The sequence below is a fragment of the Meriones unguiculatus genome, chromosome 7 (genome assembly GCF_030254825.1).
Source record: "Meriones unguiculatus strain TT.TT164.6M chromosome 7, Bangor_MerUng_6.1, whole genome shotgun sequence".
Taxonomy (NCBI): domain Eukaryota; kingdom Metazoa; phylum Chordata; class Mammalia; order Rodentia; family Muridae; genus Meriones; species Meriones unguiculatus.
The window spans coordinates 6,889,499-6,917,432 of NC_083355.1; the positions used below are offsets into that span (position 1 = coordinate 6,889,499).

General features: G+C 49.7%; 3 protein-coding genes and 3 non-coding genes across 8 annotated transcripts; 2 read left to right on the top strand and 4 right to left on the bottom strand.

Moving 5' to 3' along the window:
* Window positions 1-265: 265 nt before the first annotated feature.
* On the bottom strand, window positions 266-11,349 carry Kctd2 (potassium channel tetramerization domain containing 2). The gene is made up of 6 exons (XM_021635425.2): window positions 10,910-11,349; window positions 9,274-9,382; window positions 6,857-6,948; window positions 3,794-3,889; window positions 1,932-2,057; window positions 266-1,238 (listed from the first exon to the last, which is right to left on the bottom strand). The coding sequence occupies exons 1-6, from the start codon at window positions 11,246-11,248 to the stop codon at window positions 1,209-1,211; spliced, it is 792 nt and encodes a 263-aa protein (XP_021491100.1). The 5' UTR covers window positions 11,249-11,349; the 3' UTR covers window positions 266-1,208.
* A 54-nt stretch (window positions 11,350-11,403) lies between these two features.
* Atp5pd (ATP synthase peripheral stalk subunit d) lies at window positions 11,404-16,230 on the top strand. 2 transcript variants are annotated; one of them, XM_021635413.2, is made up of 6 exons: window positions 11,404-11,557; window positions 13,145-13,275; window positions 13,734-13,830; window positions 14,645-14,716; window positions 15,852-15,914; window positions 16,047-16,230. In XM_021635413.2, the coding sequence occupies exons 2-6, from the start codon at window positions 13,154-13,156 to the stop codon at window positions 16,176-16,178; spliced, it is 486 nt and encodes a 161-aa protein (XP_021491088.1). In that variant the 5' UTR covers window positions 11,404-11,557; window positions 13,145-13,153; the 3' UTR covers window positions 16,179-16,230. The 2 variants fall into 2 exon arrangements, with proteins under 2 accessions (XP_021491088.1, XP_060242400.1); XM_060386417.1 differs by lacking the exon at window positions 11,404-11,557 and adding an exon at window positions 11,560-11,691.
* Window positions 16,231-17,968: 1,738 nt separating this feature from the next.
* Window positions 17,969-18,041, bottom strand: Trnar-ucg (transfer RNA arginine (anticodon UCG)). Its single transcript has one exon. It is a non-coding gene; the product is annotated as a tRNA-Arg (tRNA).
* A 327-nt stretch (window positions 18,042-18,368) lies between these two features.
* On the top strand, window positions 18,369-18,441 carry Trnar-ccu (transfer RNA arginine (anticodon CCU)). Its single transcript has one exon. It is a non-coding gene; the product is annotated as a tRNA-Arg (tRNA).
* A 123-nt stretch (window positions 18,442-18,564) lies between these two features.
* Trnar-ccu (transfer RNA arginine (anticodon CCU)) lies at window positions 18,565-18,637 on the bottom strand. The gene has a single exon. It is a non-coding gene; the product is annotated as a tRNA-Arg (tRNA).
* Window positions 18,638-20,788: 2,151 nt separating this feature from the next.
* Window positions 20,789-27,693, bottom strand: Mrpl58 (mitochondrial ribosomal protein L58). 2 transcript variants are annotated; one of them, XM_021635391.2, is made up of 6 exons: window positions 27,216-27,693; window positions 24,557-24,593; window positions 22,161-22,220; window positions 21,527-21,609; window positions 21,271-21,440; window positions 20,789-21,045 (listed from the first exon to the last, which is right to left on the bottom strand). In XM_021635391.2, the coding sequence occupies exons 1-6, from the start codon at window positions 27,399-27,401 to the stop codon at window positions 20,961-20,963; spliced, it is 621 nt and encodes a 206-aa protein (XP_021491066.1). In that variant the 5' UTR covers window positions 27,402-27,693; the 3' UTR covers window positions 20,789-20,960. The 2 variants fall into 2 exon arrangements, with proteins under 2 accessions (XP_021491066.1, XP_021491075.1); XM_021635400.2 differs by having other exon boundaries at window positions 27,303-27,674.
* Between the last annotated feature and the right edge of the window lie 241 nt (window positions 27,694-27,934).

Below are 27,934 nucleotides of genomic sequence, written 5' to 3' on the forward strand. Positions count from 1 at the left end.
CATGCAGGTATAGTTCTGGGATGATGGCCTCAGAGGCTTCTTTGTGGCACCCTTCACACAATTACCACCAGATCCTTGCCTACCAAGAGCTCATGCCCAGGAGATACAGAGTACACAGACTGCCACCCTGTGGGTGAACACATACATGCATGTACGCATGTACACACACACACACACACACACACACACACACACACACACACACACGGCTGGGGATGATGCCGCAGGGCTCGTTTGCCACAAAAATCAAGAAGAGACACAAGTATCACCTATCAGTCAGTGCATGTTCAAGAGACAATCACAAAAACACCACTACTTTTAGCTAAAACAACATAACACATTTGTCAGCGTCCACAGAAACAGGCTTCCTCACCCCAAGCCATTACAGAGGGTCCACAAAGTCCTTTCTCTTTGGTCCAGTTCAAGAAGCTGGGGGAGGCAGATGGGTCAACCAGGTCAGAAAAGGCTGCAGAAGCAGTTACACCAGCTGCTTTGTCCCACTGTCGTGCAGCATGGCCTAGGCGCCAGAGCCTCAAAACTGCTGGGTGAGGGAGGGCCTCAGGGGGCCCAGCTGTGGGAGACAAACCGGGCGAAGCCACTTGTGGGGACAGCAACAGCAACCACCACCCTCCAAGCGCAGCACAGGACCCCTCATCCTCTTGCCTCTGAGGCTCTGTTCATAGGATTGCGGGTCCTCTGAACTTCATTCTGTACCTAAAACCTCAGTTCAACACACCAATGTGAAATCCCCTCCAACCTCAAAGAATGACTAGGTCAGGGAAGAATGGCTGAAGCAGCTGTCAGCGTTGGGCATGGCACACAGCTCAGGCTGAGCCAAGGCACAGCTCAGAACTATCCTTCTTCCTCTGCTCCAGCTTTTCGCATCTAGACTGTTTGAGGAGCTGGGCCTTCCTCCCCCCCCAGCTCCCCACAAGGCTCCAGCCAGGTACCCATCCCAGATGCTGTCGTGAAGGTCTGCCATAACACTGGCTAGAAAACAAAAGCAGGTTTCTGAAAAGGGGCCATGTGTCAAGAGGTGCACTGTCTTCCCAGGCGGGCGGGGCTCCTCTGGTTTTGGCCGACACTTCTCCGGGACCAGACGCAGCTCTGCTTCTCAGTAGCTCAGTTACTGTACAGTGCAGGGTCTCCTCGCAGCTGCTCGGCCCAGCGCTCTCTCGCCTTCAGGGTTTCTGAACTTCAAATTCTGCCTACATCCGAGAGCCTCTCTCCTGAAGAATCTGAAAGTGAAGGATGGGCGAAGACAGCGTGAGCTGAGCAACTGCAGAGGGAATGAAAGGCCCACAGGGCTGGCGGGAGGCCCAGGGGTAAAGCATGTATCCAACCTGGGCAAGGCTGGGTCCCCCGGACCAGCACTGGGTGCTGGGACTCAACCCACTGGGTACAACTGACGGCAGTGTGTGGTGTGTTTTTGTGGGGCACGGTATGGGAAGAGAAGTGACTAATGGGCTGTCAAGGAGCAAGGCAGATACCGCCTGACTGTGTCTAGCAACAGGGAGAAGTGTCATGGGTGCAGAACCCTAGCCTCTTCACTATCCTGACAGGATGCAAAGCCACCCTTGTCCAGGCTCAGCTCCCATCACTGCTTTATGAATCCTGATGAGCTGACTGCTGGCATGTGTGCGGGGTCTGAATGTGTACGTGTGGGGGTGTGCATGCTGCTGTGGCGGCCACAGTGGAAATCAGGTATCTTCCTCTGTCACTCTCCACCTCATTTTATGTTCTCTCTCAGGGAAGCTGGAGCGTGCCATCTCCCCAGGCCCTACAAATTCTGACTTAAATCCAGCATCCAAGAGATGATGAGAGGAATCTCATCTCGCAGAAGGAGTGGAAGGAACCCAGCAGCAGCTGGACGAAGCTGGAGAGAGGCTGGGCCCACAGGAGGAAGAACCAGCCTGGGGAAGCTGGCCTACCTTGGCCTTTTCGCTCGGCTCTATGACGATGCCGTTGGTAGAATTATTTAGTTCTCTGGAGACAACACAGAGGAATTCTGCCTGGTCTTCATTCCCATAGTTATAGGAGGAGCCAATGCTGATTAGCTGGCAAAACAGAAGACGGAATATGAACCTTGAAACACTCAAGTGCCAAGCCAGGCGAGGTGGCCCACACCTTCAGTCAGGGGGATGCAGAGTTAAGTGGCTCTCTCTGAGTTCCAGGCCAGCCTGATCTACATGGTTCCAAGGAAGCCAGGGCTATTTAGTGAGACCCTGTCTCAAAAAACCAATCAAACCAAACGAAGAAGCACCCTGGTGCCACACAAGTCACACCCTCCCTAACTGGACTTTGTAGTTTTACGCTCCAAAGGATAAAATTCTCTGGGGCAACCAAGGTCCAGGGGAAAATGTGGATCCTAATCCAGGTATCACCATAGAGAACAAAGGGCAGAGTTCCTCCTTGTCCCCTCACCCGAGCACCTGACACCATCCCAAAGGCAGAAGGAACATTTAATGTGGTGACTACCCGGATAAACAGGAGGTAAGCCGAGGTAAGATGAGAAATGAGCTCTCTGTCAGTCCCGCCTGCTCTCACTGGCACTTTCTCCAGAGCAGAGACTGGAGCACAGAGACCTGGGAAATACTGAGCAAACCACTCTGCAGCCACCAAAAACCACATGCCACGGTGCTTGCACCTTTAACTCTCTTGGAGAAACAAATTCAGTACTTGACTAAACTGGAAGCCTGCATGTAGAGAAGCCTGGCAGAGAGCAAGTGCGCCTCACAAGCCCTTCAGCTGCAATACTGGGGCGCCCCACGACCAACTTCCTCCTTCTCCCTCAGGACACTAGCAAGATCCCAGATGAGGGCTAGAGGCACAGCTCATTGGCAGGGCACTTGCTTAGACTGTGTGAGGCCACAGGTTCAAGGCCCAGGTCCATGATAACATAATAAGTAACATTTAAAATTATCCATTATCTTCACAAAGAATAGCTACATATCTACTTTTAAAGATAACCTCTGCTTAAGATTACGCACCAGGGAAAATAGTTGTGATAATAAACCCTGTGCAGCATTTGGCCACCCAGTGCTCACTGGGCACTGGGGACCCACGTGACCAAACTGATTCCACAATGCAGAGAGAGGGATCTACTCCTCTAGCTATAGCCTAACACCATCTAAACAAGCTGTGGCTTTGGTTCTGTAAGTGACAGTTCAGCTGGCTCTGCAACCCCATGTAAATACAGTCACCTCCACACAAAATCACATCTCTTCCATTCAAGCTTAGCTTGAGCTGAGGCAACAGAGATGAATTAGGCTGCCATCTAATGGAAGAGAATGGTAAAATCCAGATTCTCAGGGGCTTTGTTTTCATAATCTCAATTCTATGCACAGAGCTAAGACATGAAGGGAAGAGAATGCTGGGAAATGACGGTAGCACACCTCTGTGTCTGATCCCTTCCTGGTACACCTGAGATCCATATATCCAGAATTAAAGAGCTCTTGTTGAAGCCAGCCTTCTTTAGGGCTCACAGAATGATGTCAGCAGAGCCCCTTTAAAAGGAATTTTAGGGCAAAGAAAAGCAAAGTGAGGTGCTTCAGAGTCTATAAGCTCCATGACCCCTGTGCATTGTCAACTTCAAACTCTGGATGTGAAGCCAAAAGACGTGGTCCCCCTCCCAGCCCTTCACAGCTATCACAGGCCGCCGAGCAAGGAATGCGCACAGAGGAGCTCCTTCCCAGTTTTGAACTGGGATCACATCGCCTCACATGCCCACTCCCAGGGCTACCTACTGGCTAGTCATGGCTCCCTAGGGGCTGCTCCTCTCTGAGACACGTACCTGCTCGAATTTCCAGCCATCCGACATGGTGGAGACCATCTGAGTGAGCTCCTCCTCTTGACACTGCAGCACCCTGTACACGTGCTTCACAGGGCCCTGCAACAACAGACAGACTAGGGCAGCAGCATGGGGACCCCACCAGGACCCCACTGCCCACAGCCACCTCAGGGCTCTCGGACCACGCTGCCTCCCTCTCCTAACAGCACTGTTCCACGAGAACTCATCAGCTACAAGAACAAAAAGCAAGCCCCAAGGATACGAATCAATGCATACAGAAACCCTGGACTCCTGAGGGACGGCTTGGTTACCACTCACCAATCACTCTGAGCAGGAAAGTCACTCTTTATACATGATTTGCTAAATGCTAAAATGTACACTATATTTTGGTGCTCCAGACTAGATATAAATAATTACGGAAATGATCTTATATGTGTATGGCATGTGTTCGTGGGTGCCCACAGAGGCAACAGGAAGATGTGGGATCCCCTGAAGCTAAAGTTACAGGTGGTTGTGAGCCACTCAACGTAGGTGCTGGGAGGAGAACTCCAGTCTTTCATCGGACTGGCAAGCACTTGTAAGCCCTGAGCCCTCTGTTTGGCCTCATACGTTTTTCTTGTTGAGAAAGGGTCTCACTCTGCAGTCCCAGCTGACCTGAAATTCATGATTCGTAACAGATGAGTCTTAAACTCAAGCCCCATCTTCCTCTGCCTCCCAGATGTACCATCACACCTGCCAAGTTTGTCCAAAATGTCCTGGAGTTCACCCTGTATCCCAAGCTGGTCTCCAACTCCTGACTCTGCCCTATTTCAGTTTCCCGTGTGCTGGGATTATGGCATGCCACCTGTCAATTGGAACTGCACATTAATACATTATCGTATCAAGAAGAAAACACATCCTGTACAAATACTCACTAGCTTCCCCTTTGCTGATGCTACAAGGAAGCTGTCTGTATCTAACAGTGCACTTTTGCTAAGAGGTGTGGATGACGGGAAATAAACATTTATCTTTGTGGGCATTCCTGCTGAGCTTCCCAACACCCTAGAACTTCCTGAGTAGCTGTGGTGGCGTGGAGCACATTTGTAAGCGTAGCACTCAGAAGGCTAAAGCAGGAGGCCTGAGAGTCCACGCTAGCTGGGGCTGTACAACTAGGCTGCCTGTCAAAACACTAAGAAACAAAAAGTGTCTTTTGGGGCTGGGTGTGTGGCTCAGCAGTAGACTCACTGTCTAGTATTTGTGAGTTCTCCTCCTCCCCAGGTACCTTAAAAGATAAAACAGCAAACTGAAGAGCAATTGCGACTAATACAGTTCTGAGATGGAACATGCTCTTCTCTGTAAACACAGACAAATCCCCTGACGTTTCCCTTTGGTTCCATCCTTACACTTTGGAAACAATCAGGTTGATGTTAAAGTTCAGGGAACCCCAAAAGATATGTGATATTGGCCAGAGTAAGCAAAATTTCTAGGATCTAAGCTGCTATTAACCCTTTTTTCTTCCAGAGTCAACCCACCCTTGCTCCAAAAAGAACCAAGACTAATTAAAAAAGAAACAAACAGAAAAGTACTTAAAAAGGTGTCAGCTACTAAAAGAGGTAAGAGGCCATGGCAAACAGGGGTTTGGAGCCCCCACACCTTAGGCTCTGCCTGCTGTGCACACGGATAGTGCACAAGTTCAAAGAGGTAGGATCTGGAAATCTACAGTCAACCGTATCTTGGCAGCATGTGGACCAGGGAAGAGGGTGCCTTTTACTATTAACCCATTTCTCAGAGTTCACTACACGAAAAGGACAGAGGAAAGATCAATCAACATCAAAAAGGTCTTGGTTTTCCTGGAACAAAAAAGCTTCCAACCAGGTATCACTCTTCAAGCCTTCGGAGTCTACAGGACTAATTAAGTTAATTGCTGCCATCAAATAGAAATCCTAGGATGCACTCAAGGGATCAACTAATGGCCAAGAATGCAGAGCACTCGGGACCCATGATTGGGATGGCTTCAGACTACACAATTCAGGGTACCTTCAGAACCTCTACTAAGCAAGCAAGTTTATTTTCGGTTGTGGGGAGGGGAGAAGGCTAGCCTTCCTAAGCCATCTGTCTATTACCTATCTACAGAAGAGTGAAGGGCGCCACGGGAGTGTAGATGGCAGGGACTGGACAACACAGGTCCTGTTTCCTGTCTGCCTGTGGACATCAAAGAAGCCTTCTCACATGGCCAGAACTAAGTCCCCATCTCTGCAAAGCCTGAGGGAGGCAGCTAAGCAAATCTGACTGCCTCCTCTTCAGTGGTAATGGCCACGGCTGGGACAGACTAGGGAAAGAGCCACTCCAGTGCCAGCAGCCAGGTGGCCACGGAGGAGCACAATGTGCCAGTGCTGCGAATCTGGAGCGGCCTTTCTTACACAGGCAAGGGAGAACCTCTTCTCTTCTGCTGGATTCCACAGTTCTTGGGAACAAGGTCCTAACACCCCACCGTAGCTGCTCACCACGATGAAAGACTTGTGAAGCAGGACAGATGCCTTATTGTCTGCCCTCCTCTTAAAGGTGGCATTTTTGCTACCACATCTACCGAGTTAATATAAAAATGCAGATTTTGTGATAAAAAAAAAGGGTGCACATATTTTCTCAGCAGCATGATTCACAGATGGTTTTAAGTGGCTGGTAGAAGGTAGATAGGAGACGACCACAGCTTAAAAACAGGCCCGGCAAAGGGCAGGTGCAAGGGATACTGTGGGCTTCACATGGAGGGAGACAGATGCTCTACCAGTAGGAAAGAGCTTTTTGGGCCTGGCAATCATAGCATTAGGGAAACTGAGGCAGGGGAGTGTAAGACTAGGCTGGGCTACAACTTGGAGAACAAGTGTTGGCCCTAAAATGGCCTGGGCTCTTCCCACCATGGAAAGAAACATTATCTTAGAGGGATGGGACTATTCTGTTTTCTCTGCTACTCTTCAGTTGCTCACTCTGAACCATTCTGTTCCTCTCTCCCTGAGGAGAAAGGCATCCTTTTCACATCACAGACAGAGGCCCCTGGAAAGGTTTTGTCCTTAGCAGTACCAGACACCTTACTTGTGAAGTTCTGTTCTCATTGTCACGTATCCTTTCCTTAACCAGCCGCACGAGAGATGCGATATTGTAAAACTCTGCTTCTTCCAGCACACCTAGAAGAAGGACCAGCCTGTAGTCAGATGTGTGAGCCACCAGGAAAACAGCAAGGCAAGCCTTGCCTTCCAAGAACTGCACTTTTCAAACACAAATCTCACCTTGCCTTCAGCCTAGGAAATGTAAGAAAATTTGCTCTGCTATATAGGGCATGCCCATAACCTTTCTTACACTAAAGTAAATCAAACACAGGGGTTTTCTCCCCCCCCCCCCATATGATCCCTCCTGCTTCCTCCTGGCACCTGCTCATTAGCTGTCCATATGTCACCTAGTTCCTGGAGCCTGCCACACAGGATAACTCCTGTCCCTGCAGTATTTACCTGCTTTCCCTGAAAAGGGCTGGTGGGTAGGACATGTATGCAAACTTAAGAATTTAATAGGGTATTTATTATCTGAACAAAAATAAAAGGCAGTGAGGGCTGGGCAGGGGCAGAATGTTTGCCTAGCAAGGTTTGATCCCCAGCTGACAGAAAAGGTGTGTATGTGTGGGAGAGTAATCACTGACTCCTCTCATGGCAAACAAAATCAAAGATCTTAGTGTGATTATGGAATGGATGTTCCTGCACCAGGAAAAATGCTCTAATGAACATTATTGCAACAACGGACAACCTAGGAAGATGATGCAGATAAATAATCAATATGAAGTTTCCTGAGCTGTTAAAAGGATTATGCAAGGTTCCTGTTTTTAGAGTAACACAGAAATATTAAGGGATGAAATTTGCAATCTATCCTCAAACACTTTAGAAATAAAAACTCTCAGGGAATGAGGGAGAGGTGGGTGATAGAGATGACTGGAAAGAGGGTACAAAGTTCAGTGGTAAAAGAAAACATAACCAAAAAATGTCCAAAACTGGTGAATCTTGGTAAAGGAAACTTTGTATTATTCATGCCTTTTTTTTTAAAGTCCAAAATTATTTCAAAATAAAGTGTTTTTAAATTTATTTTATCATTTCTTTATTTTTCTCAGGTGAGGTGGTGCATGCCTTTAATCCCAGCAGAGGCAGATCGATCTCTGATTCTGAGGTCAGCCAGGACCACACACTGAGACTCTATCTCAGAAAAACAAACAAAACCATATTTATCTGTTTGTGTGTGGGGGTGGGCAGGGGATGGAGGTGAGAGGACAGTGTGCTGTAATCGGATCCTTTTCTTCCACCTTGTGGGTGCCAGGGATTGGACTCAGGCTGTCAGGCTTGGCAACAAGATTGTTACCTGCTGAGCCACCTCACTGGCTCAAGATTAAATATTTTTTATGAAAGACTGAACATATTTTTATGAAAGATTGTAAGAGGCTGCCTCTTAGGATACTGAGCATGTGCAATTTATTACGCTTTTCCTATTACTTATGTATGGATCTGTAATGATTTTTTTCCCCAGACAGGGTTTCTCTTGTGTAGCCCTGGCTGTCCTGGAACTCACTCTGTAGACCAGGCTGGCCTCGAACTCTGAGATCCATCTGCCTCTGTCTCCCGAGTGCTGGGAGCAAAGACGTGCACCACCACTGCCTGCCATGATTTGTTTTCTAAGGTCATTTATATACAGACTCCCTTCAAGGAGAAAGAGTAAACGAATAAAAGAGAGTATGAGCAAGAGAATGAGCAAGAATGCAGTTCCTTGGATGACATGGAGTTGTTTCAAGCCACTTCATTAATGAAGATGGCCATCACAAGCTTTCCCATTCAGAGGTAATGGTTCTAGATCGGGGGCTCTGGATTTAGGGAAGGACCCCAATTTTCCACTGAATGGCTCCAGAGAGACCAGGCAGGCCTTTTACACAGAGGACCAGACCCACTTACAACCCAAATGCCCTACAAAGCAAAACTGACAAGGCAGCCAGCGACACAGCTGACAATGAGCTGGAGAGTGAATCAGGTCAGCTGAACAACCTCACCGGAAAGGCTGAGACCAGAGTCTTAAAGAAATGAGGTCAGGCCTTTACTAATATTATTTTTGCAAGTCCAAAGGAAAATGAAAGAATAAAAATAACTGAATACCACAGATATGGTGCTTTAGGTCATGGGCATTCACTGCCAGCGAATGGAATACATGTAAGAAAGGACTCTGACAGTTCTGCAGGTGTAAAGGCCTAATGCATTATCTGCAGAGCAGAGCAGAGCAGAGCAGCCCGGCTCCCACTACGGCGGCTGAACAGAACCCGTGCAGCTTCCTTGGGGGTTCTTAGACAAGCCCAGGAGCTGGAGGCTGCCCCACTTTCACTAACTAACACCTGCACAAGCCCAGGGGGGAATCCCAAACAACACTGAACTCTGCAAAGCAGCTTCAAACAACTGCAAGTTCGAAATCACCCAGTGAGGTGTCCTTACCTTCTTCTGCCAACTCCTTGGTAATGATGAGTTTTCCATGTCGGAGGTAGTTTAGGATAGGACCAAAGTAGGTGGGGTCTCTGTCAATCAAATATGCTCCGGTCTCGTCCTGTCAACCAAGCAGACCAAGTACTATGAGCCTTTCAGGAATAGCCTCTAAATTGCATTTCCCCCTATTCCGTCAGTGCGCTCAGGCAAGATTCATTTTGTCAGCTAAAAAAGCATTTATTTATTTTGGCTACAGTTTGCTTATTTTAAACTATTGGCGAGAGGCTGGCTTTAAGATCATTTCAGGTCAGATGTCATAGGTGCACAGTCATCCCCATTGCAAGGCCCTTATTTACTGGGTAGACCTACCATCTTTTACCATTCCTCTGTAGGATTCCAGCTACCGGGGATGAAGGCTCACCATAGCTGTGCGCTGTACATTTTGATTTCTTCATTGCCCCTGGACTACGTTCCTAATTCTAAGAAAACCTCTGTTCTATTGGCAACTCTCCTGAGCCCAAGGCCAGCATCAGTGGGAGTCAGCACTGCCAGCTGTAATCTCACACACCCTAGCTCTGTGCCCAGAGGAAGCGTGGTACTGCCAGGACTTGGCTCAGAGCAGCTTTAATCCTACTCATCTTTACAGTAAAGAAACAAGAAACTGGCTTGTGTGTCCATAAGGAACATTTAGGGTGTATAAAAATAATTCCCTATGAAGAGGAGTTCTAGAATCTCTTTAGTTAGGATGGGTTAGGTTCCCAGCAATTTGGTATCACAGAACAGATGAAACCGGTGCTCCTGCAAGTCTAACTGTTAATCATGGTATTGCTTTGTGGCATGGAGTGATGTAAGCTACAGCCAATGCATTTGGGGATCAGGTGAATATCTGCACAAGTTACAGTTCAAACTGGAAAGGAATGACGTCTTGCCACCCTGTAACGCTTTGGTTAGTGGTGGTCCACCTTAGTTAACATCATTCCTCAGTCTACATTATTCCCTGGATCCTAACGGGTCAGCTGGGATTTTCATGGGCAAATGCAATCATCTTTCCCAAGAATGCATTTACTTCCAAAAATGTACCGAAAGGGTACAAGGTCTGCGACCAGGATTTTAACACCGCCACGGGATGTAACACTACCGCGAGCATTTCCTGCAGCCTTCAGCGGTGGCCGCTATTAAACCCCAAGTTTACTACCACTTCGCACAGGAATGGAATGGAATGGAACCCTGAGAAAGTGAGATGTGGTCATACACCCTGACCCAGTTCTACATGCATCTGACACCACCAGCGAGGGGCTGTACGGGAGCCAGGGAAAAACTCAAGCGGACCTGACAAGGCGGGGTCCTCAGGAGGGACAGAGAATGTGAGAGGAGTACCAAGGGGGCTCCCGTGGGTGCAGGTGGACGGCGCCTGGAAGGAGCAGCTGAGAAAAGGGCGGGGTGAGAAGGGAGTGTGCATGAAGATGGGGGAGAATGGGGAGGGGAGAGCATTCTGAGGTGGCCGGTGCTGACCCGGGGGGAAGGGGGTCGAGAGTGGACTGAAATCCGGGGTTGAGGACTTGCTGGAGGGAAGCGCGTCCCTGAGATGGGAACATCAGCCTAGAAGGGGGTCCCAAAGCCCGGGGGCGCGCCCGAGGGCGGGGCGCACCTTGTCCGAGTCCAGCTCCGGGTCCTCCTGGCAGCACAGGCGGCAGAGGAAGGACTTGGGCTCCCGGCCTAGGGTCTGTCTGGTGGTCACGAAGTAGGTGCCGCCCACGTTCAGCCGGACCCAGCGGGCCGCCCCGCCGCCCCCCGCCCGCTCCGGAGGTCCGGGCCCCGGCTCCAGCGGCTGCGCGCCGGCGGCGGGCTGGCGGCCGTGTCCGCGGGGCGTGGGGCCGGCTGGACGAGGGCTGGGGGGTCCGCGGCCCGAGCCTCCTCCGTCGCCCACCGCACTCCCGCCACCCCCTCCCAGCCCCGCAACCGCCGGGTCCAGCTGCAGCTCCGCCATCTTGGGCCGCTGCTGCCCGCGCGCCGCCGGGCCGGTCCATTCCTCGGCAGGGAGAGCCGGGCCGGCCCATCGGCGGGGGTGGGGCAGGGGGAAAGGACGGGAGGGCCCCCAACCAGCAGAGACCCCGACGGCGCAGGCGTCGCGTCCGCCTTCGAGGGCGGGACTTCCTGGACGCGGCGCCACGATCATTGGCTGATGTGTAAAATAAGTCCCAACCATTGAGCTTTCGGACTGGCCGAAGGGAGAATTTCCGTCAGTACACTTCCGCTCCTTGCTGCCGGTGACAGCGGTCCGTCGGGGTCGGTGAAGGTGAGTGGGCTTCGAGGTACTGGGTCCGATCCCCACGGTTCTTCTGCACTAGATCCCAGACCTCCCTCCGTCGCCTGTTCCACCTCCGCGGAGGACGTCGGCCTTCGAGCTGCCCCGCTAGCCCAGCGCCCGAGGTCACTGCTTTGCCCTGCTCACCCTTCCCGCCGTGCGAGGCTGGGGCCTGGCAATGACTTGGTCGGGACTTGTCCAGTCACCATTGATTTAGCTGTTGCCCCAAACCATGTCTCACACTTTGTGGCGACCTCAGAAGTGCAGTTTAGGGGTTGGGGAAACATCACATAGCCATGTTGATAGCCTTTCAGAGGGCATAGGACACCCAGCAGGCAGCGAGGCTACGTCCTCCCCTGCCTATGGAGGGTTCTGGGATTCCTAGTGGGTAACACTGAGGTCTACAGGCTGATCAAATAACTGTTGGTCGTTCTTATGGTCGTGACCTGTTTCCATATGAGCAGGTTGGTTAAGCTGAGAAACCACCAGCGCTAGAGATTAACCAGAAAACAAGAAGTCTGTGACATCTGCCTTCCCCCTCGTGCTTAACAAAGTGTACCTCGTTCTCTGGCATCTTTAGTTCGCCCTAGCCTCTCTTCTGGAGACGTAAGGTGATCTGAGGGGAGGAAGGAGACTGGCATTTGAAGGCTTTGATCTTAGGAAGGTATTCTCCACGTTGCCTGCAATCCACTCAGAGCTTGTGCAGACGGTTTCCAGTTAGGGTACTCTGGTCGCAGTTATTTTCTGTATTTTGTGGTGTTTTGGTCTCAAGACAACTTCAGTCACTTTCTTATCTCACTATCTTTTCACTTGTGTAAAAATGCCTCTGAAAGTGCAAGGCATGTGTGTTGTGGACAATATGATATGAATATGAAGGTTTGAGTGTATGACAGGGGTTAAGGACCCCTGAAGCCTGTATTACACTAGGGCAAATTGATGTTCACAGTTTCACTTGGTATTTTTTTTTAACAGCTCTTTTTCCCAATTTGCAGATGAGAACACTTGCTCATTTTGAAGCCTTGTCATGTTTTCTGTCTCAAGTTTCTGTATGGTAGAGAGCCAGTGGCTAAAACACAGTTGCTATTTACTTAGCTTTTGTGATGTTTATGACATCATTTAGCAGTGTTTGCAAAGACACATATAGAGCAAAAAGTAGACATGGGCTTCTAAAGATAAAGGGTTGGGATAGAGGGAGGGCAGCCTAGGAGGAGAAGATATATTTATACTCTGTGTTATACAGCTTTATTGAAGCAGGTACTCATGTATTATAGGGTAGTCTTGAACTCACTGTGGAACCAAGGATGACTCTTGTTTTGATTCTCCTGCCTCCCCCTCAGCTTATGTGGTGCTGGAGAGGGAACCCATGGCTTTGTCCATGGTTGGCAAGCAGTCTAATGACTGAGCTGCATTCCTAGGCCCGTTGTCTGGCTAAGTCCTAATTCCTTTATCTGTTGCATATACCACCGAATGCTTAAATGATGCTGACCTGTTGCTTATAGACTTGGATTTCCCTGAGATGCTCTCCTTCAGGGTTCTCTCCAAAGGTACTGTTTAACCTTGACCTGTTTTGTTTTCTAGGATCCCAAGATGGCTGGCCGTAAACTTGCTCTAAAAACCATTGATTGGGTAGCTTTTGGGGAGATCGTACCCGGAAACCAGAAGACGATCGGATATGCCCTAAAGTCCTGGAATGAGACCCTCCACACCAGGTCAGCATGTTGTGAGAAGGAGCCACTGGTCCTGCACCCCCACCTCCATATTTGTCACTGCGCCTAGAAGCAATGTTTTGGCATCTGTTATATTTATTTAGTGTGCGTATGAGTGCATATCTGCCACTGTGTGTGCCCTGGAGCACACATGGAGAACTTGGAGTTGGCTCTCTTCCTCTTACCACGGGAGTTACCAGGTATAGAACACAGGTCCTCGGTTTAGCTGCAAGTTACTGTCCCCACTTAGCCATCTTTCCAGCCCTATAGAGGGATTTCTGATAGTCTGGCAGAGTAAAGAAATTGATGTGTTTGGCAAATGAAAGCATTTTTGGGATTTTTGTGGTAGCCCTTCAGGGGAAAGTGTGCTGACATTCCAGTGTGATAAGGCATAGGGAGATTGCTGTGTGAGCAGTGTCTTGGTTGATTCAGTCCTGAGTTTTATTTTTCCATTTGAGCAGGTTGGCTAATCTGCCTGAGAAACCACCAGTGATTGACTGGGCTTATTACAGGGCCAATGTGGCCAAGGCTGGCTTGGTGGATGATTTTGAAAAGAAGGTGAGCCTTCAGATTGCTAAAACTCTTATAAGGGGCTGGGGAAGAGGGAGGGGGTATGGCTAGAGGTTTATTTATTTACTTATTTAAGTTTTATTTATTTGAGGGCACCAGATCTCATTATAGGTGGTTGTGAGCCACCATGTATCTGCTGGGAATTGAACTCAGGACCTCTGGAAGAGCAGCCAGTGCTCTATAACGTCTCTCCAGCCCCGGCCAAAGATTTACTAAGCACCCAGAGAGTATCAGGGTCCAGGCACTCAGGAGTGCAGGGCAGCCTTGCTCTCAGGAGCTAAAAGGCTGCCAGGGCTAGCTCTCCTCCTGAGTTCCCCTTTCGTCTCCTACCTGTCTCCTTTTTATAAACTAACATGTTTTCCTTCTTTCAACCCCCTGGCCCTTCTGTCTCTCCCTTCTTTATTTAAAAAAATTAATTTCACATGTGTGGTGTTTTGCCTGCGTATATTTTTGTGTACCATTGCATGGCTGGTGCCAAAAGAGGCTTGCTGAGGATATCAGATGCCCTGGAATTAGAGTTGTAGACTTTTGAGCTGTCATATGGGTGCTGGGAATTAAACCTGGGTCCTCTGGAAGAGCGGTCAGTGCGCTGAGCCGTCTCATCAGCCCCTTGTTGTGATAAAGCAATATGGAAGGTCCTTTGGGTGATTAGTGATGGGCTGAGGAGGCCTTCCAGCTCTTCCACCACACCACCAGAAAACGCTGAAGGGATAGAGGGTTTCCATGTGGTCTGTAAGGAATAGGGGCTTTCAGGCCTTTAGGCTGTTGGGTACAAGGGTGACATCTCTGTCCTTGTTTACAGTATAAAGCCCTGACTATCCCCGTGCCCGAGGATAAATACACAGCCCTGGTGAACAACGAGGAAAAGGAGGATGTAAGTAGTGGGTGCTTCTTTTTGTAATCTCTAAAATCTTCCGGATTTTTGTTTGTTCTTTTGTAAGGTCTCACTGTGTAACTCTCCCTCTCTCTCTCAAACTCATGGTGATCCTCCTGCCTCAGCTTCCCAAGTGTTTGCATTTTAGGAATAGATCACTCTGGTCAGATCCTGAAGTTTTCTTAGTGACGATCATATTTCTTAGTAGCAAGGGCAGATAGTCAATTCAGTTGACGATTAAAGTGTTGTAAGAATCACGAGGAATGGGTTGCTGAAGAATGCAACAGCATGAATGAACGTAAAGATAATACTGAGTAAAAGACAGCAAGCGCAGGCCTGGCGGTGTAGCCCTTACTGTCTCATACTTGTAGGCAGAGGTAGGCAGACCTCTGCGTTGGAGGCCGGCCAAAGCTGCACAGCGAGGCACTGTCTTTATAAATCTCTAGGAACTGCAGTTAATCCTGAGTGACAGACTGAACTGCCTGAGAGGCTGCTTGGGCAAGGGTAGGGGTGAGCTGGTGAATAGGCCACTGTTCCTGAGTATGTTGACAGTGTGGCCAGCGGAGACAGCGGAAGCTTGTATGTGTATTTCAGTGTTGTCTTACACCCAACACATCTGTTAAAAACAGGACATGAGTTTGAAAAGATAGCCCTTCAGCACTCAGATAGCTAATTAGTTTGAAAATACCTCAGGCCAACACTGGAACCTGGCCTAGGAACCACCTGATTTATCTTGACTAGTCAGCGATCAGTGCTAAACTACTTTCCTGCTTGTGGGTGTTGGGTGAGCTGTAGTTTGTCCTCTACAAAAGCATTCAAGACTAGGCCAGCCAAGCTCATCTGTAGATGGCAGTGGGAAAGGAGCAGGCCTGTGCACCTCGTGCTCAGGGCAGGGTACACTCTGGTTTCAGGACAGTTTCTCCTTTCTCTCTCTTTCATATTGTTTATGGGTTTTAACATAAGGCCATTATCAAAAAAGACAAACCATAAGATGAAAATGAAGGCAACAGAAAAATTCAACTTTTCACAACCAAAACAATATGTCACAGCCTTAAAAAATAATTTAGAAAAGTGTTGTACAAGATATGTTGCAGATTTGCATTCCATTAATCAAGACTTTCCCTTTCTGTTAAAGGTGAAGAGCTGTGCTGAGTTCGTGTCTGAATCCCAAGTCAGGATCCAGGAATACGAGAAGCAGGTGAGGACGAGCCACGGCCTCTTTCTGTGACGTGATCTCTGCCCACATGGCAGTGACCTTCCTTGGATTCTTGTCTTGGATCTTGGTGGCCTTGCCTGTTTCCTACAGCTAACACATTTCTGCTCTTTGTAGCTGGAGAAAATGAAGAACATGATTCCCTTTGACCAGATGACCATTGATGACCTGAATGAAGCCTTCCCAGAAACCAAGCTAGACAAGAAGAAGTACCCCTACTGGCCCCACCAGCCCATTGAGAACTTGTGAAGTGGGCCAGGGGGGAGCCCGGCCCACACTGAAATAAAACATTTACACAGTGCTCGCTGTTGTCTCTAAGTGGGTAACACTTGTGACATGGCCCCACCAGAAGCAGCTGTCTTAAGGGCAGACTGTAACACACCAGTCACTGTGGCCTGCAGGCTGCTGAAACAGCAGAGCCAGTGGCCACACTGTGGAGGGGACGTTCTCTGTGGGGTGCCCTCTGACCTCTGGGTGTGTGTCCTGACCCCTGCATCACACATACAAAATGGAAAGATGAAAAGTCGGTGGTCAGAGGAGACAGCCCTGAAGTCAGGACCTGTGACCAGGGCGCAGTTGTTGAATTAGCTGTCGTGGGATTCTACTGCCCTCACACGTGTCAGGATTGCCATGAGAACTAGGGAGGTAGCCTGCCAAGTTGCCGTGAGTACCCCATCTCACCTGCTGGAGCTTAAATCCTGCAGGAAAAGCATGACTGAGGGTCAGTAGGGTTGGGCCTGGTGAAGAACCCAGAGCTCATCAGTGGAGTGCCAGTCCCATGACCTAGGGACAACTCTGGTATTCTGCTGTCTGGACATTAAAGGCTTAACTACATGTGAGTGTCTATGAGCTCCAGCAGACAGACGTATTTACTACCTTCTGGCTGCATTTGGGGATAATCCACCCTAGGAGACATTGATTGCTTTGTCAGATTTTTTTTTTTTTTTTTTTTGAGATGGGGTTTCTGTGTAGCCTTGGCTGTCCTGTCCTGGAACTCCTGGAGAGCTGCCTGCCTCGGCCTTCCGAGCGCTGGGATTACAGTTTCGCACCACCTTCCCCGGTTGCTTTATCAGGTTCTTAAATGTTCTTGCCTCAGACGAGTCTAGGAACTATTCTTACTGCACTTCAAGAGCAGACACAACAAAACAGCCAGGTGTGAGGGTGCACTCTAACCCAGAATTTCGGCCGGGGGCAGAGAACACTCGGTTTCTGTGAATTCAAGGCCAGCCCCCTCTATAAACCAAAACATCATTTGCTAATGAAACACGCAGAGAAGTGCGGACATCGATGTCAGTATCTCTAGGAAGCAAACAACTATTGGGTTAAAAACAGACCGCCCCAGCCCTGGTGGCGCTCCCGCCTTTGTCACAGCGGGTTCCCGAGGCCTGCTCCACTAACCTTGCCTCCACCCCGCACCCCTCCATCCCTCAGGGTTGTGAGGGCTCCTGTGGAAGCACAGGCGGTGCGGTGTGCCAGGGGTGAGAGCCACTCTGGGCGCTCAGCCTCTGCGCGGCATCCGAGGGCTCTCTCTCACAGGAACAGCAGCAGGAGGGGATGGAGTGCAGCTGCGCGTCTTCCCGGGTGGACTGTCTCATTCGGGAGTTAAATAGATACACGTAGACATACAAACACATACACACACGTTTTAGGCTGCAAACGACAAGGTGGTACATGCCTACAATTCTAGCCCTCGAGGCTAGGGTGAACGGACGGCCAGTCTGAAGCTAGCAAGGCCATGGATATCCCAGAAGTAAAGCGAGAACAAACAACAGGAAACAAACGTCTGATGGGACTCGGAACACCAAAACCCTTGCTTAAAAGTACCTTCCTTACACGTTAGTGCTCTAGAACTTTCTGGCCGCAGTGCTCTATAATTCGACTCTTAAAAGGCAAATAAAGGTCAGGACAGGAGGTTTCCCAACGCCGAACCCACGGGCTTATCAGCAGTCCTCTGTGTCTGGAAACGTCTTTTTCCTTTTAAAAGGAGGGGGTCGATTCTTACATGCAATTGAAAGAATAACCCTCGGGATGAAAACGTTCGACCACGAAGGGACTCGAACCCTCAATCTTCTGATCCGAAGTCAGACGCCTTATCCATTAGGCCACGCGGTCTCGCTGAGGCCGGCGCTACGCTGGAGCGTCTTGTTTGATGAAGTACAGGAGCTGCGCCCGCAGCCTGGCGGCGGGTGGGGCCTGTGGCGTCTGCGCGTGGGCGCCGGCGCGGCCCGCGGGTGGCGCGGCTGACCTCGGCGGGTTCGAACCCTCTGTGGTCGGCCCTTTCCCGGCCCGCCGCGCTCCCCGACGCCTGGAGCGGCTTCTCCCGGGCCGGTGGCCCCGTGTCCGCCCGGAGCCGAGGCGCTAGGTCACCGTTCCGGGACAGGGCTGGCGACGTCAGCACGCCGCGCTATCACGGACCACGTGGACGGCGCTTTTTATCGCGCCCCAGTGGCCTAATGGATAAGGCACTGGCCTCCTAAGCCAGGGATTGTGGGTTCGAGTCCCACCTGGGGTGGCCGCCTCTTCCTTTTGGAGGCGAGAGTCGCGGGGGATCATGCGCGTCCCGTAATCGTCAAGGATTTGAAGCCCCATTCATCTATGGTAAGCGCTAAAAAACAAAAACAGAGCGCATCCACTCTACCCCAGGTGGGACTCGAACCCACAATCCCTGGCTTAGGAGGCCAGTGCCTTATCCATTAGGCCACTGGGGCCCGCGGCACGTGGCTGCCGCCTTTTCCGTTCTAATGGACTATGCCTCTGAATGCGCGCATCTACGTGCTTTTCTCGGTCGTTGCCCGAGGGAGAAGTGGGGACGGCAACCGAGCTGAGCCGTCGCCGGGTCCAGCTGCACGCCTTTCCACCCTCCCCCAGGGTGTTGAGTTCCTTCGTACGCCTCTAGAGAACCGACAGTGGCTCCAGTAAGGACTGGAAATAATTATCACTCACAATGTCGAAACATAAGCACTGAACCACTTCCCGGTCGTCCTAGTCACGACAGAAACATTTATACACTGTGTACCCTAATGCCCAGAAAGGGAGGTGTCAAAGAAGGGGCGGGAAGAGAGAAAAAGGAGGGAGACAGACGAGGAGGGAGATCTTAATACTGCAATAAATGTCAAAAGGCACTTAAAAAACCTAGGGGAATGGGGGCGCAGAGCAGTATGGGAAAAATAATTTAGCAATGGCTTCACAGTAGGCGTTGAGGTTCTGAGGAAAGGCGGGGGCTTGAAAGGATAGGTATGTATGGTTTTTAATAATGTAACTGAGTACAGGGAGCATTTTTTTTTTTTAAATGAATGACTTATCCGTGTGGAATAATTACTCCCAAAGTTAGTCTGCACAGTTCCCTGGTCTGTTTCTCAGTGCTGACTACACTAAATGCTGCAGAGGGGAACAAACCCCAACAGGCTTGGAGCTAAATGATGCTGAAATTTGAAAGCATTTGGATCTTTGTGGAGATTGGGAAGGAACAGAAGTCATGGCCATTGTAGGAAACAGTGATAGAGGAGCCACTGGGCCCAGACCCGGGGAACTGGTAACAAGATTAATCATGGAATTGTTACGACCCCCACCCAAGCAAGTGGGAGCTATTATCAACTTGGAGGTATTAAATTTTAGGCATGGATTCTCTTGCATGCCAGAACCCAGGAGCAGAATAAAATGATGGCAGAAGTACAAACCAAATTTAGAGAATTACCTTACACGTTTTATTTCCTGTAGATGATTGCCTTCTGCCTCACACTAATGGTGCTCAATTTTCAAACTAATATGGAATCCAAATTCTCGCCTGTCACTGGGGATTTGACCAGGGCAAAGCTTATTTTATTAAAAAATATGAAGTTATATTTGTGTGTACACGTGAATGCTCCGCAGATCTTGTGAAGGTCAGAAGCCAGCTCTTATGGATCAGTCCTCTCCTTTCACTGTGTGGGAACCAGGGATCAAACTGGAAGTCTTGGCAGCCAGGTCTTTTACCCACTGAGTCACCTCTGTGGCTTTCATTTTTGTTTTTAAAAGTGAAGGGGGAGGAACCCAGCAGTGGTGGTGTACACCTTTAGCACCAGCACTAGCGAGGCAGAGGCAGGAGGATCTCTTGGAGTTCATAAGCTAGCCTGGTCTACAGAGCTAGTTCCAGGACAGCCAGGGCTACACAGAAAGACCCTGTCTCAAGCAAAACAAAACACAAACCAACCAACAAGAAATGAGAGGGGGAGAGAAAAACCACCTGCAGGGGGGAGATGGTTCAGCAGCTATAGTGCTTGTGGCTGGCCTGACCGGACCCTAGGACCTACATGGTGGAAGAGAACTGACTCCCACAAGTTGCCTCTGGATACCAGACATTTACATGCTTCATGCATGCCCCCCCCCATAATAATAAATAAAACGAGGGCTAGTGAGATGTTTGGCAAGTAAAGATATTTACCCGTAAGCCTGAGACTTGTGTCCCATCCTCATGGTGGAAGAGAGGTGACTGCAACTTGCTGTCTAACCTCTGCACGTGTGTATGGCACACAAATGCTCACCCACTACACAAGTAACCCCTAAGCCTCTGGCCTGCAGATGTAGCTCAGGAGATTTTGAGGCTCTAACCTGTCTTCCTCCCAGGAGCTCCTCAAAAGCCTCCTGCACAATCTGTCATTTCACATCCCTGGCCTCCCACTCAGCTTCCTTCCTGGCCAGCCGTGCTCAGTTTGTCTTTCTGAAGGTCCAGCTCAAATGCCTGCTCACCTGTCTCAGCCCTCCTAGCTGTGCGCTCCTTGCGGCCTGACCCACAATCCTCTGCTGCTCTATGTGTGCAACTGTGGGGTGGGTTAGGCTGAAAGGTGGGAGCTCTATTGCAAAGCTCCAATGAAGAGCCATGCTCCTGTTCTCAGAGGTTTATTAGTAGTACATGAGGCACACAACAGAGGGGTGGCCCTGGATGACCCAAAGCCTTCTCTGCAAAGGACGCTCTGGCAAGGCTCCACTGAATCAAGAAGGGTCTTCTCTGCAGAGCTGCGTGGACCCCGGTCTTTGCCAGCAGTGTGGGTGACTTCAGTCCATGGTCACCCTCCTGCTCGTCTTTATGGAGGAGTTTATTCTTTTCTGGCGTAGTCTTTCCCGATTCATGTTTTCTATTCTGAAAACAAAGGACAGCAATGAGGCCCAGATGTGCAATCAGTGCTTTTCAAAGCTGGAAGCTGAGGCGTGAGCAGAGCAGCCCAGTCAGCAGGAGCCAGATGTGCACCTGGCCTGGGTCAGCACCTTGCTCCTCTCAGCAGCTTCCCTATCACCCCTGAGGGAAGCTCCTGGCCTCCCTGCCCTGGTCCCCATAAACCCGCTTGCTGCCAGAGTGTTTTTGTACCTGAGTCTCTGAAGCTGAGCGTCCTCTTTGGATGGCTCCTTGGGCTCCTGGCTGGCCTCGGCAATCATGTCTCGAATTTTCTGCAGGCATTCTGCCAGATTCCGGAACTGATAGCGGCTGGTCTCAGAGGTAAGAATCAGCTCCCCTGCCTTGTTGATCTTATTTTTATGCTGCCAAGGAGGAAAATGAGGAACACCACAAGGCCCACAAGCCTATCCCCACCCCAGGGATCCACAGGGACTGAAAGGGGTGGTACCATGAGTGCAATCTTCTGGCGGACAGGCTCGGCGATCCAGTCTGCACTGGCCAAGTGAAACCTCACCTCAGCCTTAGAATTCACTGTGCATGGGGAGGAAGGAGAAGCGATCCTGAGACTCTTAGGAAGCCCAGGCGGTCAGGAACTGTCCTGAAGCCAAGAGCAACCAACCACCCAACCAGGAACATTTTAGCCTATGTTGAATCTGGCCATGGAACAAGCCTGCAAGGCTCTTTGGTATAAAACTGGACTCCTGATATCCAAATTTCCAGGGCCTCTCATAACTCTCATGACTGTTTTACTGGACTCTGAAAACAGTAAGGGGTAGGGGGAGGTTGGGTCTCACGAGAGCAAAGGAAACCTGTTCTCTGTGGAAACAAGCAGGCTGCCGGCTCATGCTGTGAGTTCTCTTTGTTTATCCTCACAAGCCAATCCTAGTCTTAGCAACCCACAGCTGAGAAGCAGACAATCGGCCACATTCAGAAGAATAGAAAGGATTATTATAAGCTGGAGGTGTGTGAGCTGAGCAGAAAAACCCCTTTATTCCACAGGAATGTGAACGCAGAGCTGCAGAGTCGCCTCTTCCACCTCCCAGCCGAGGCTTCAAGCAAAGGGAACAACCCGGGGCCTGTACCTTTGTTAACGTTCTGCCCCCCAGGGCCGCTGCTCCGACAGTAAGATATGTTCAACCGATCTGTGAAGCGAAGAACACACAGGAGGAGTCCCCCAAGCCAAGTGTGTAGAGTGCTAATTTAGTCAACATGACTATTCCACACCTCTCCCTCCCCACACCTCTCCCCTCCCCACACCTCACAGATCAGATCAGATCAGCTGCACAGCGTTCACAGATGTCCCAAGGACTCCCAAGTTTAGCACCTTCTACCACACCCTTCTGCTCTGGGTTTGTGTTAAAGTGAAGACTCTTTCAGAGGCTTAGGCTAAGGGATAGACTCAGTCTCACACAATTCAAAGCATGGTGGACCTGGAATCCTGCTGGGCCAGAGGCTGAAGGGGAGAAGACCAGATGAGTGGGATGGCAATCTCCTTGAGGTGCTAGCACCAGAGGCTGAGGGAGGAGGATGTGGAGCTTGAGGCCTCCAGCACAAAGTACACAGTGAGTCAGACAGGCACAAGACAGTGTTGTTTCTGGCTGTGTGTTCTCAGGGCCAAGCTCATGGTGTGGGTTGAAATTATCTGCCAGACGGAGGAGAACTTAACCTTTAGTGGGGGGCTCTCACCCAGAAAGGCAGTGTGGCCACTAACTATATATGACCCTGACAAAGCCCCATGGCTTCTTGTCAAAGCCTTATTTGCTTGTTTGTGTTTTAGAGTCAGGCTTTCTCTGTGTAGCCCTGGCTATCCTGGAACCCACTCTGTAGACCCGGCTGGACTCCAGCTCAGAGATCGACCTGCAGAGTGCGTCACCAATGCCTGGCTCCTTCCTCACATTTCCGTATTGTGCAAAGGCTTGAATAGCATTTGGGTAGGGGAGACACAGGAGCTGGAAACCGCAATAAGACCAGCTGCGTGGGTGTTGAAGTTCTGTGGCACCACGGAGGCAGGAAGTGGTGCTCAGTCTTGAGATCACCTCCCAGGTCTCCCTCCTTTACAAAAGCCAGTTAAACCTTGTTCTAACTGGATAACCAAGGTCCCCGGTACTGCACGGGAACGGCTGCACTACAGAGCCTCACAACCTTGCATGTAACACATGTGGGTCATGCTGGCTGCAGCTGAGTCTGTTGAAACACAATGCTGTATGACCCCTCAGAGAATGCAGGAAGCCAGGAAAGGCAACTGCTGCTCACTGAGCGGAATGCCGTTTCCCCAGTCACTGAGATGAGGTCTCCCTTGGTCTGCACAGGCACCCCTTAGCCAGCTGCAGGCTGCAGGACTGCCTCCATGCAGCACCACCTTGGCTCCGGGGTTACTGGGCATCCTATGCCTGTATTGTGGTCTTCGTTTTGGTGTCACCCTAACAAAGGAGCGCCAACATGTTTGGTTATCCTCCCTTTAACAGCCAGTAAGAGCCATATCCCCTTTGATTTTAAAAAGAGAGAAATACTGGGCAAGATGGTAGGAGAACTATTATAATTCTGAGATAGCCTGGGCTATACAGTGAATTCCAAACTAGCCTGGGTTACATAGTGAGAACATGTCTCAAAAAACAAACAAACAAAAAAACAATCAATCAACCAAAAAAAAAAAAAAAAAAAAAAGCCAAGCCAAAACCAAAACAGTGTGTTGGGGAGGTCAATACTTCTTTCTAGACCACAGCTATGAGGCCCTGTCTATGTCTGGCAGGTACAGGATTGGTTGGTTGGTTGTCCTGAGATAGGGTCTCACATAGCTCAAGCTGTCTTGAACTTGCTATGGAGCCAAGGCTGGCCTTGAACTCCAGACAAGAGAAGCTGAAAGTCATCAGGTTATAAAAGAAATTACTGATCCGAAAGGGTTTGGTTTCTTGATTATTTCCTTTCAAGAAAGCAATAGCAAGTTTTGTTTATATTAAAAGAAAAGCCATTTTCCTAAACGGGGGAATGTGGATATAAACATGGTCTTGTTTTGGACTCAGGTGTAGGATGTGGGACTGATTCAGACCATCCACAGCAGCAGACTATTTGCCTCATGCCCCTTTGCCAGCCGCAGATGGTTTAAATCTGAGGACTCTGGAGAGAGAATAAATGCCAGAGCCCAGAAAGTGAGGGCTTCGAGAAAGAAAGGCTGCTGCTTCTTGCCCCCCTTCAGCTCCTGTTGCAATGATACAAGAAGTTGAACATCTCCTGAAACAAGGACTGGACTGGCTTCCAGGAACCCAATGACCCTAACCAGCAGGAAGCAGCTAAGAGAACTGTGCCCCCTCTCCCACTAACCCTTTCTCTCTCCTACCTGGTGTTGGGGTGTTGGAAGGAATTGGGGTGGAGTAGGGAGAAAAAAAATAAAAGAAATGTAAATAAGGGTTTTAAAAAAGTATGCCAACAACTAAGTCAGACCCATAGCCTAAAATGTCTGATTTTCAATAAAATTACTTACCTAGAGGGATGTCACTGCCTGTTTGTTTTGCATGCTCCTGTAACACGATAATATATATACTGTCAGAGAGAGAAGTCATCTGTCGGGTTACTCCTAACTGTCCCAAGACAGCGATGATGATGATAATTACAGTAACATAAAGTTACAAGTCAATGTTATATTTTGGGCTGAAGAGATGGCCCAGGGGGTAAAAGCACTTCCAAAAAGTCGAGCCCAACAACCTGAGTTCACCTGTAGGTTCCCTGGGACCCACATGGTAGAAGGGGAGAGCCAACTCCTGTGAGCTGTCCACTGATGTGCACACGACACCCTCCCCCACCAAATAAACGCAATACACGTTTTAAAGAAGTTATGGATTATTCTTTTCTGGCCTCCAGCAAAATAATGCTGTCAAACTAACCAGCACCCCCCCCCCCCCAACACACACACACACTCAGGCACTACCTCAGAAGCACTCCTCTAAGATCTAGCTCATGCTTCCCGCTGTCCCCGGGGACAGGGTGAATGAGACAAGACAAAGAACACACACAGGAAGGACACTAAACAATACCTTCCGGCAACCTGGTGCAACAATCCTAGTGGGTCACCCTGCTCCTTCCGGTGCCACAGGAAGCTGCCACCAGAGGCAGTCTGCCTTGAACAAACCCTTGTTCACCTGCCTGGAGGGCTCTTGACAGACTGAGCTACTCATACCAGGCCTCCTCCTCGGGCAAACTGTTCATTCAGCAACAATACCCTCCAACTCTAAATCCCCAGGAACCTCATCATCCAGCAAACACCGTCCCCAGAGGTTGCTCTGGCCTCCAAACCAAAGTGTCCTCACCTGCACCCCCTTCGATGCCTCCTTCATCCCTCTTATCTTCAGAATTGGGGTGGTGGAATCCTCATCCTGCTGACTTCTCTCTTTCTGAAGACTACACTCCTCTTTGCTAAGACACCCTCAGGTTTTTCTCTTGCCTCTGTATGCCTCTCTCTAACATCCCCTTACTAGCTCTCTGTGATGGCTAAAACTCTGATGTGCCACTGAAATATTTTTTCTCTCTCCCTAAAACATTTCATCCATCTAAGCTGATGAAAATGCCATCTATATTGGTGACTCCCAACTTCTGGGCTCAAAGTAAACCTCTTTGTTCAACCACACTCTCATATACTCAGCTTGTTCTCACTCTATCAAATCTAGTAGCGAGTCCTATTGACTTTCTTCAAAATATGCCTAGGATCTTACATCTGCAAAACTCCTATTGCTTCCACCTGCTTATTCTTTCTTGTCTATATTATTGCAACCTCCTAACTCACCATTCTCCAGGCTACTGTCTGTAACTCTCAGGCTTGTAAAACTACATTGTATGGTTCCATTCCTGGCCTCCACTCACTCTCTCCTCTTTAGCTTCCCTTCATCAGACTGCCCTGCTCAGGCACACTTGTCCAGCACAGTAGTGCCCTGAGGTGGTTGTGTCTGCTGTTCACTCTGCTTCGGACCCTCAGTTCCCCGGTATTCTCATGCTTTCTTCTTCCAGGTCTTTGCTGTAACAAAGTCTCGTATAATCCAGGCTGGTCCTGAACTTCTGATTTTCCTGCCTCTGCTGCAAGATCTAGTGTGCACCACTTCTTCCAGGCTTTACCAGCTCACTCTACTTAAAACTGCAACTCTAATCAGGGTTTGGTAGTGTATGCCTGTGATCTCAGCATTTCAGGCGCAGAGAGACCCAGGAGGAACACTGCAAATTGGAGATCGGCCAGGGCTTTTAAAGGGCCTTTCTTACAACACACATATAAGCCAGTACAGTGACACATGCCAGTAATCTTTACACGCAGGAGATGAAGGTGGAAGGATCAGGAGCTCACAGCCACCCTTAGCTATGTAGCAAGTTTGAGGCTAGCCTAGGTTACATGAATTCCTTTGTCAAAACAAACAACAAACCTGCAACTGTGTCTCTAGCGTCACTTCTTCTGGTCTGTTTTCTCTAAAGCATCATAATCAGTGTTACTTGGGTTTATTAATTTATTTTTGTCTGTCGCCCTCCAGTATATGATAAGCTCCACAGCTGTAAGATTTGTTTTACTACTCTCTGCCCCAAATTAGCACTGTGACACAGCATGCTCTCAGGAGAAATCTGCTGAATGTGGTATAAGTGAGTGAGTGAGTGAGTGAGTGAGTGAGTGAGTGAATGAATATACTTGATGCTCTTTCAATTCTCTAGGTGCAGCTCAATAGGTTCCCTTTCTCCTTCTCTGGCCCCATGCAGTGTTGTCTACATGCAGGAGGGTAAAAACGGATCCTGAAAGAACCAACAAGCCTTGTCTCAGGTTCCTGACGTTAATAGGGGCAAAAGACCCGGTACGGTCCAAATTGCGGGCCCCTGTTTTTATTGTTCACTTTGAAGGTACACAGTGCACATTTTCCTATAGAATGTAGGCCTGAAGACCGAGAAGCAAATGTAGAAAAACTAGTGATCTTGAAATACCCGTATGTGGCGGTCCCTCTCCCAGGAGCTGCACTATTCGAGCCACGAAGGCTATCACACCTTACATTCCCAGCTCCCCAGTTGCTAGGACAAGTTCCTCCCGGGACAACCAAACATTCCACGCAGCCCGGCTTCCTCGCGTCACCTAGCAGCGAGAAGAACCGCCCCTTCCGTTCCCTCCTTCCTCGGCTCACCGGGACCTTCCAGGCGGTATCCACGCCTTTGGACTCGGGGTAGAGCTTGTCCAGGCTGTAGATGCTCTGGAACTCAGTGCCATCTACCTGTCTGTGCAGAGCCCGGCGAGCACAACGTGCGGACGGCGGAAGCAACAAGGTTCCAGCTCGGCTCAGGCCCCAGCGGAGGCCACAGGCAGCCGCCATGTCCACTTCTCAGGGCCGCTTCCGGTGTGCATTCTCTCCGCGGTCCGCAAGCGACGCTGCGCTGGCAACTTGAGTTCCGCCTGGTTTCTCATGCTCCGGGCTGACCATCTCGGCCATGGTGGTGGTGGTGGCTACCCAGCTGGCATCCGGCAGAGGTTGACTGGCAGACGAAGACCATCTACGGGAGATTCTTCTTAAAAAGACTCTTGTATCTTTCAGGCTGGGTGGTGCTCACCTGCAGACCCAGCACTGAACTCAAGGCTAAAGCTAAGCCTAACGTAGTTACATAGTGAGCCCCTGTCGTAAAAATAATAAATACGTAAACGAACGAACAAACACTGGATCCCACGTCCTCGGAAACACTCTTTTCTCTTTCTGAGTCCGTTCTCCTCACGTGGACCCCTCAGCAACCTAACCAAACACAGCAAGGTCTTACCTGCTTGGCTTGTAAGGTCCTTGCTCTCTCCTGTCCCAGATTCCTAGCCTGCTTTAGATATATGTAGATAGACAGACAAACAAATAGACAATCAAAC

Bases quoted from the DNA above. Each gene is read 5' to 3' on its own strand.
- Kctd2 (XM_021635425.2), bottom strand. From the start codon at position 11,248: ATGGCGGAGCTGCAGCTGGACCCGGCGGTTGCGGGGCTGGGAGGGGGT. The intron at 6,949-9,273 runs GTAAGGACACCT...TCCTTCTTCTAG, and splicing joins CAAGGAGTTGGCAGAAGAAG to GTGTGCTGGAAGAAGCAGAG. The intron at 1,239-1,931 runs GTAGGCCAGCTT...CTTCACTTTCAG, and splicing joins AGCCGAGCGAAAAGGCCAAG to ATTCTTCAGGAGAGAGGCTC.
- Atp5pd (XM_021635413.2), top strand. From the start codon at position 13,154: ATGGCTGGCCGTAAACTTGCTCTAAAAACCATTGATTGGGTAGCTTTT. The intron at 13,276-13,733 runs GTCAGCATGTTG...CCATTTGAGCAG, and splicing joins AATGAGACCCTCCACACCAG to GTTGGCTAATCTGCCTGAGA. The intron at 14,717-15,851 runs GTAAGTAGTGGG...TTTCTGTTAAAG, and splicing joins ACAACGAGGAAAAGGAGGAT to GTGAAGAGCTGTGCTGAGTT.
- Mrpl58 (XM_021635391.2), bottom strand. From the start codon at position 27,401: ATGGCGGCTGCCTGTGGCCTCCGCTGGGGCCTGAGCCGAGCTGGAACC. The intron at 21,441-21,526 runs GTACCACCCCTT...CCTCCTTGGCAG, and splicing joins GCCAGAAGATTGCACTCATG to CATAAAAATAAGATCAACAA. The intron at 21,046-21,270 runs GTACAAAAACAC...CTTTGTTTTCAG, and splicing joins GCTCAGCTTCAGAGACTCAG to AATAGAAAACATGAATCGGG.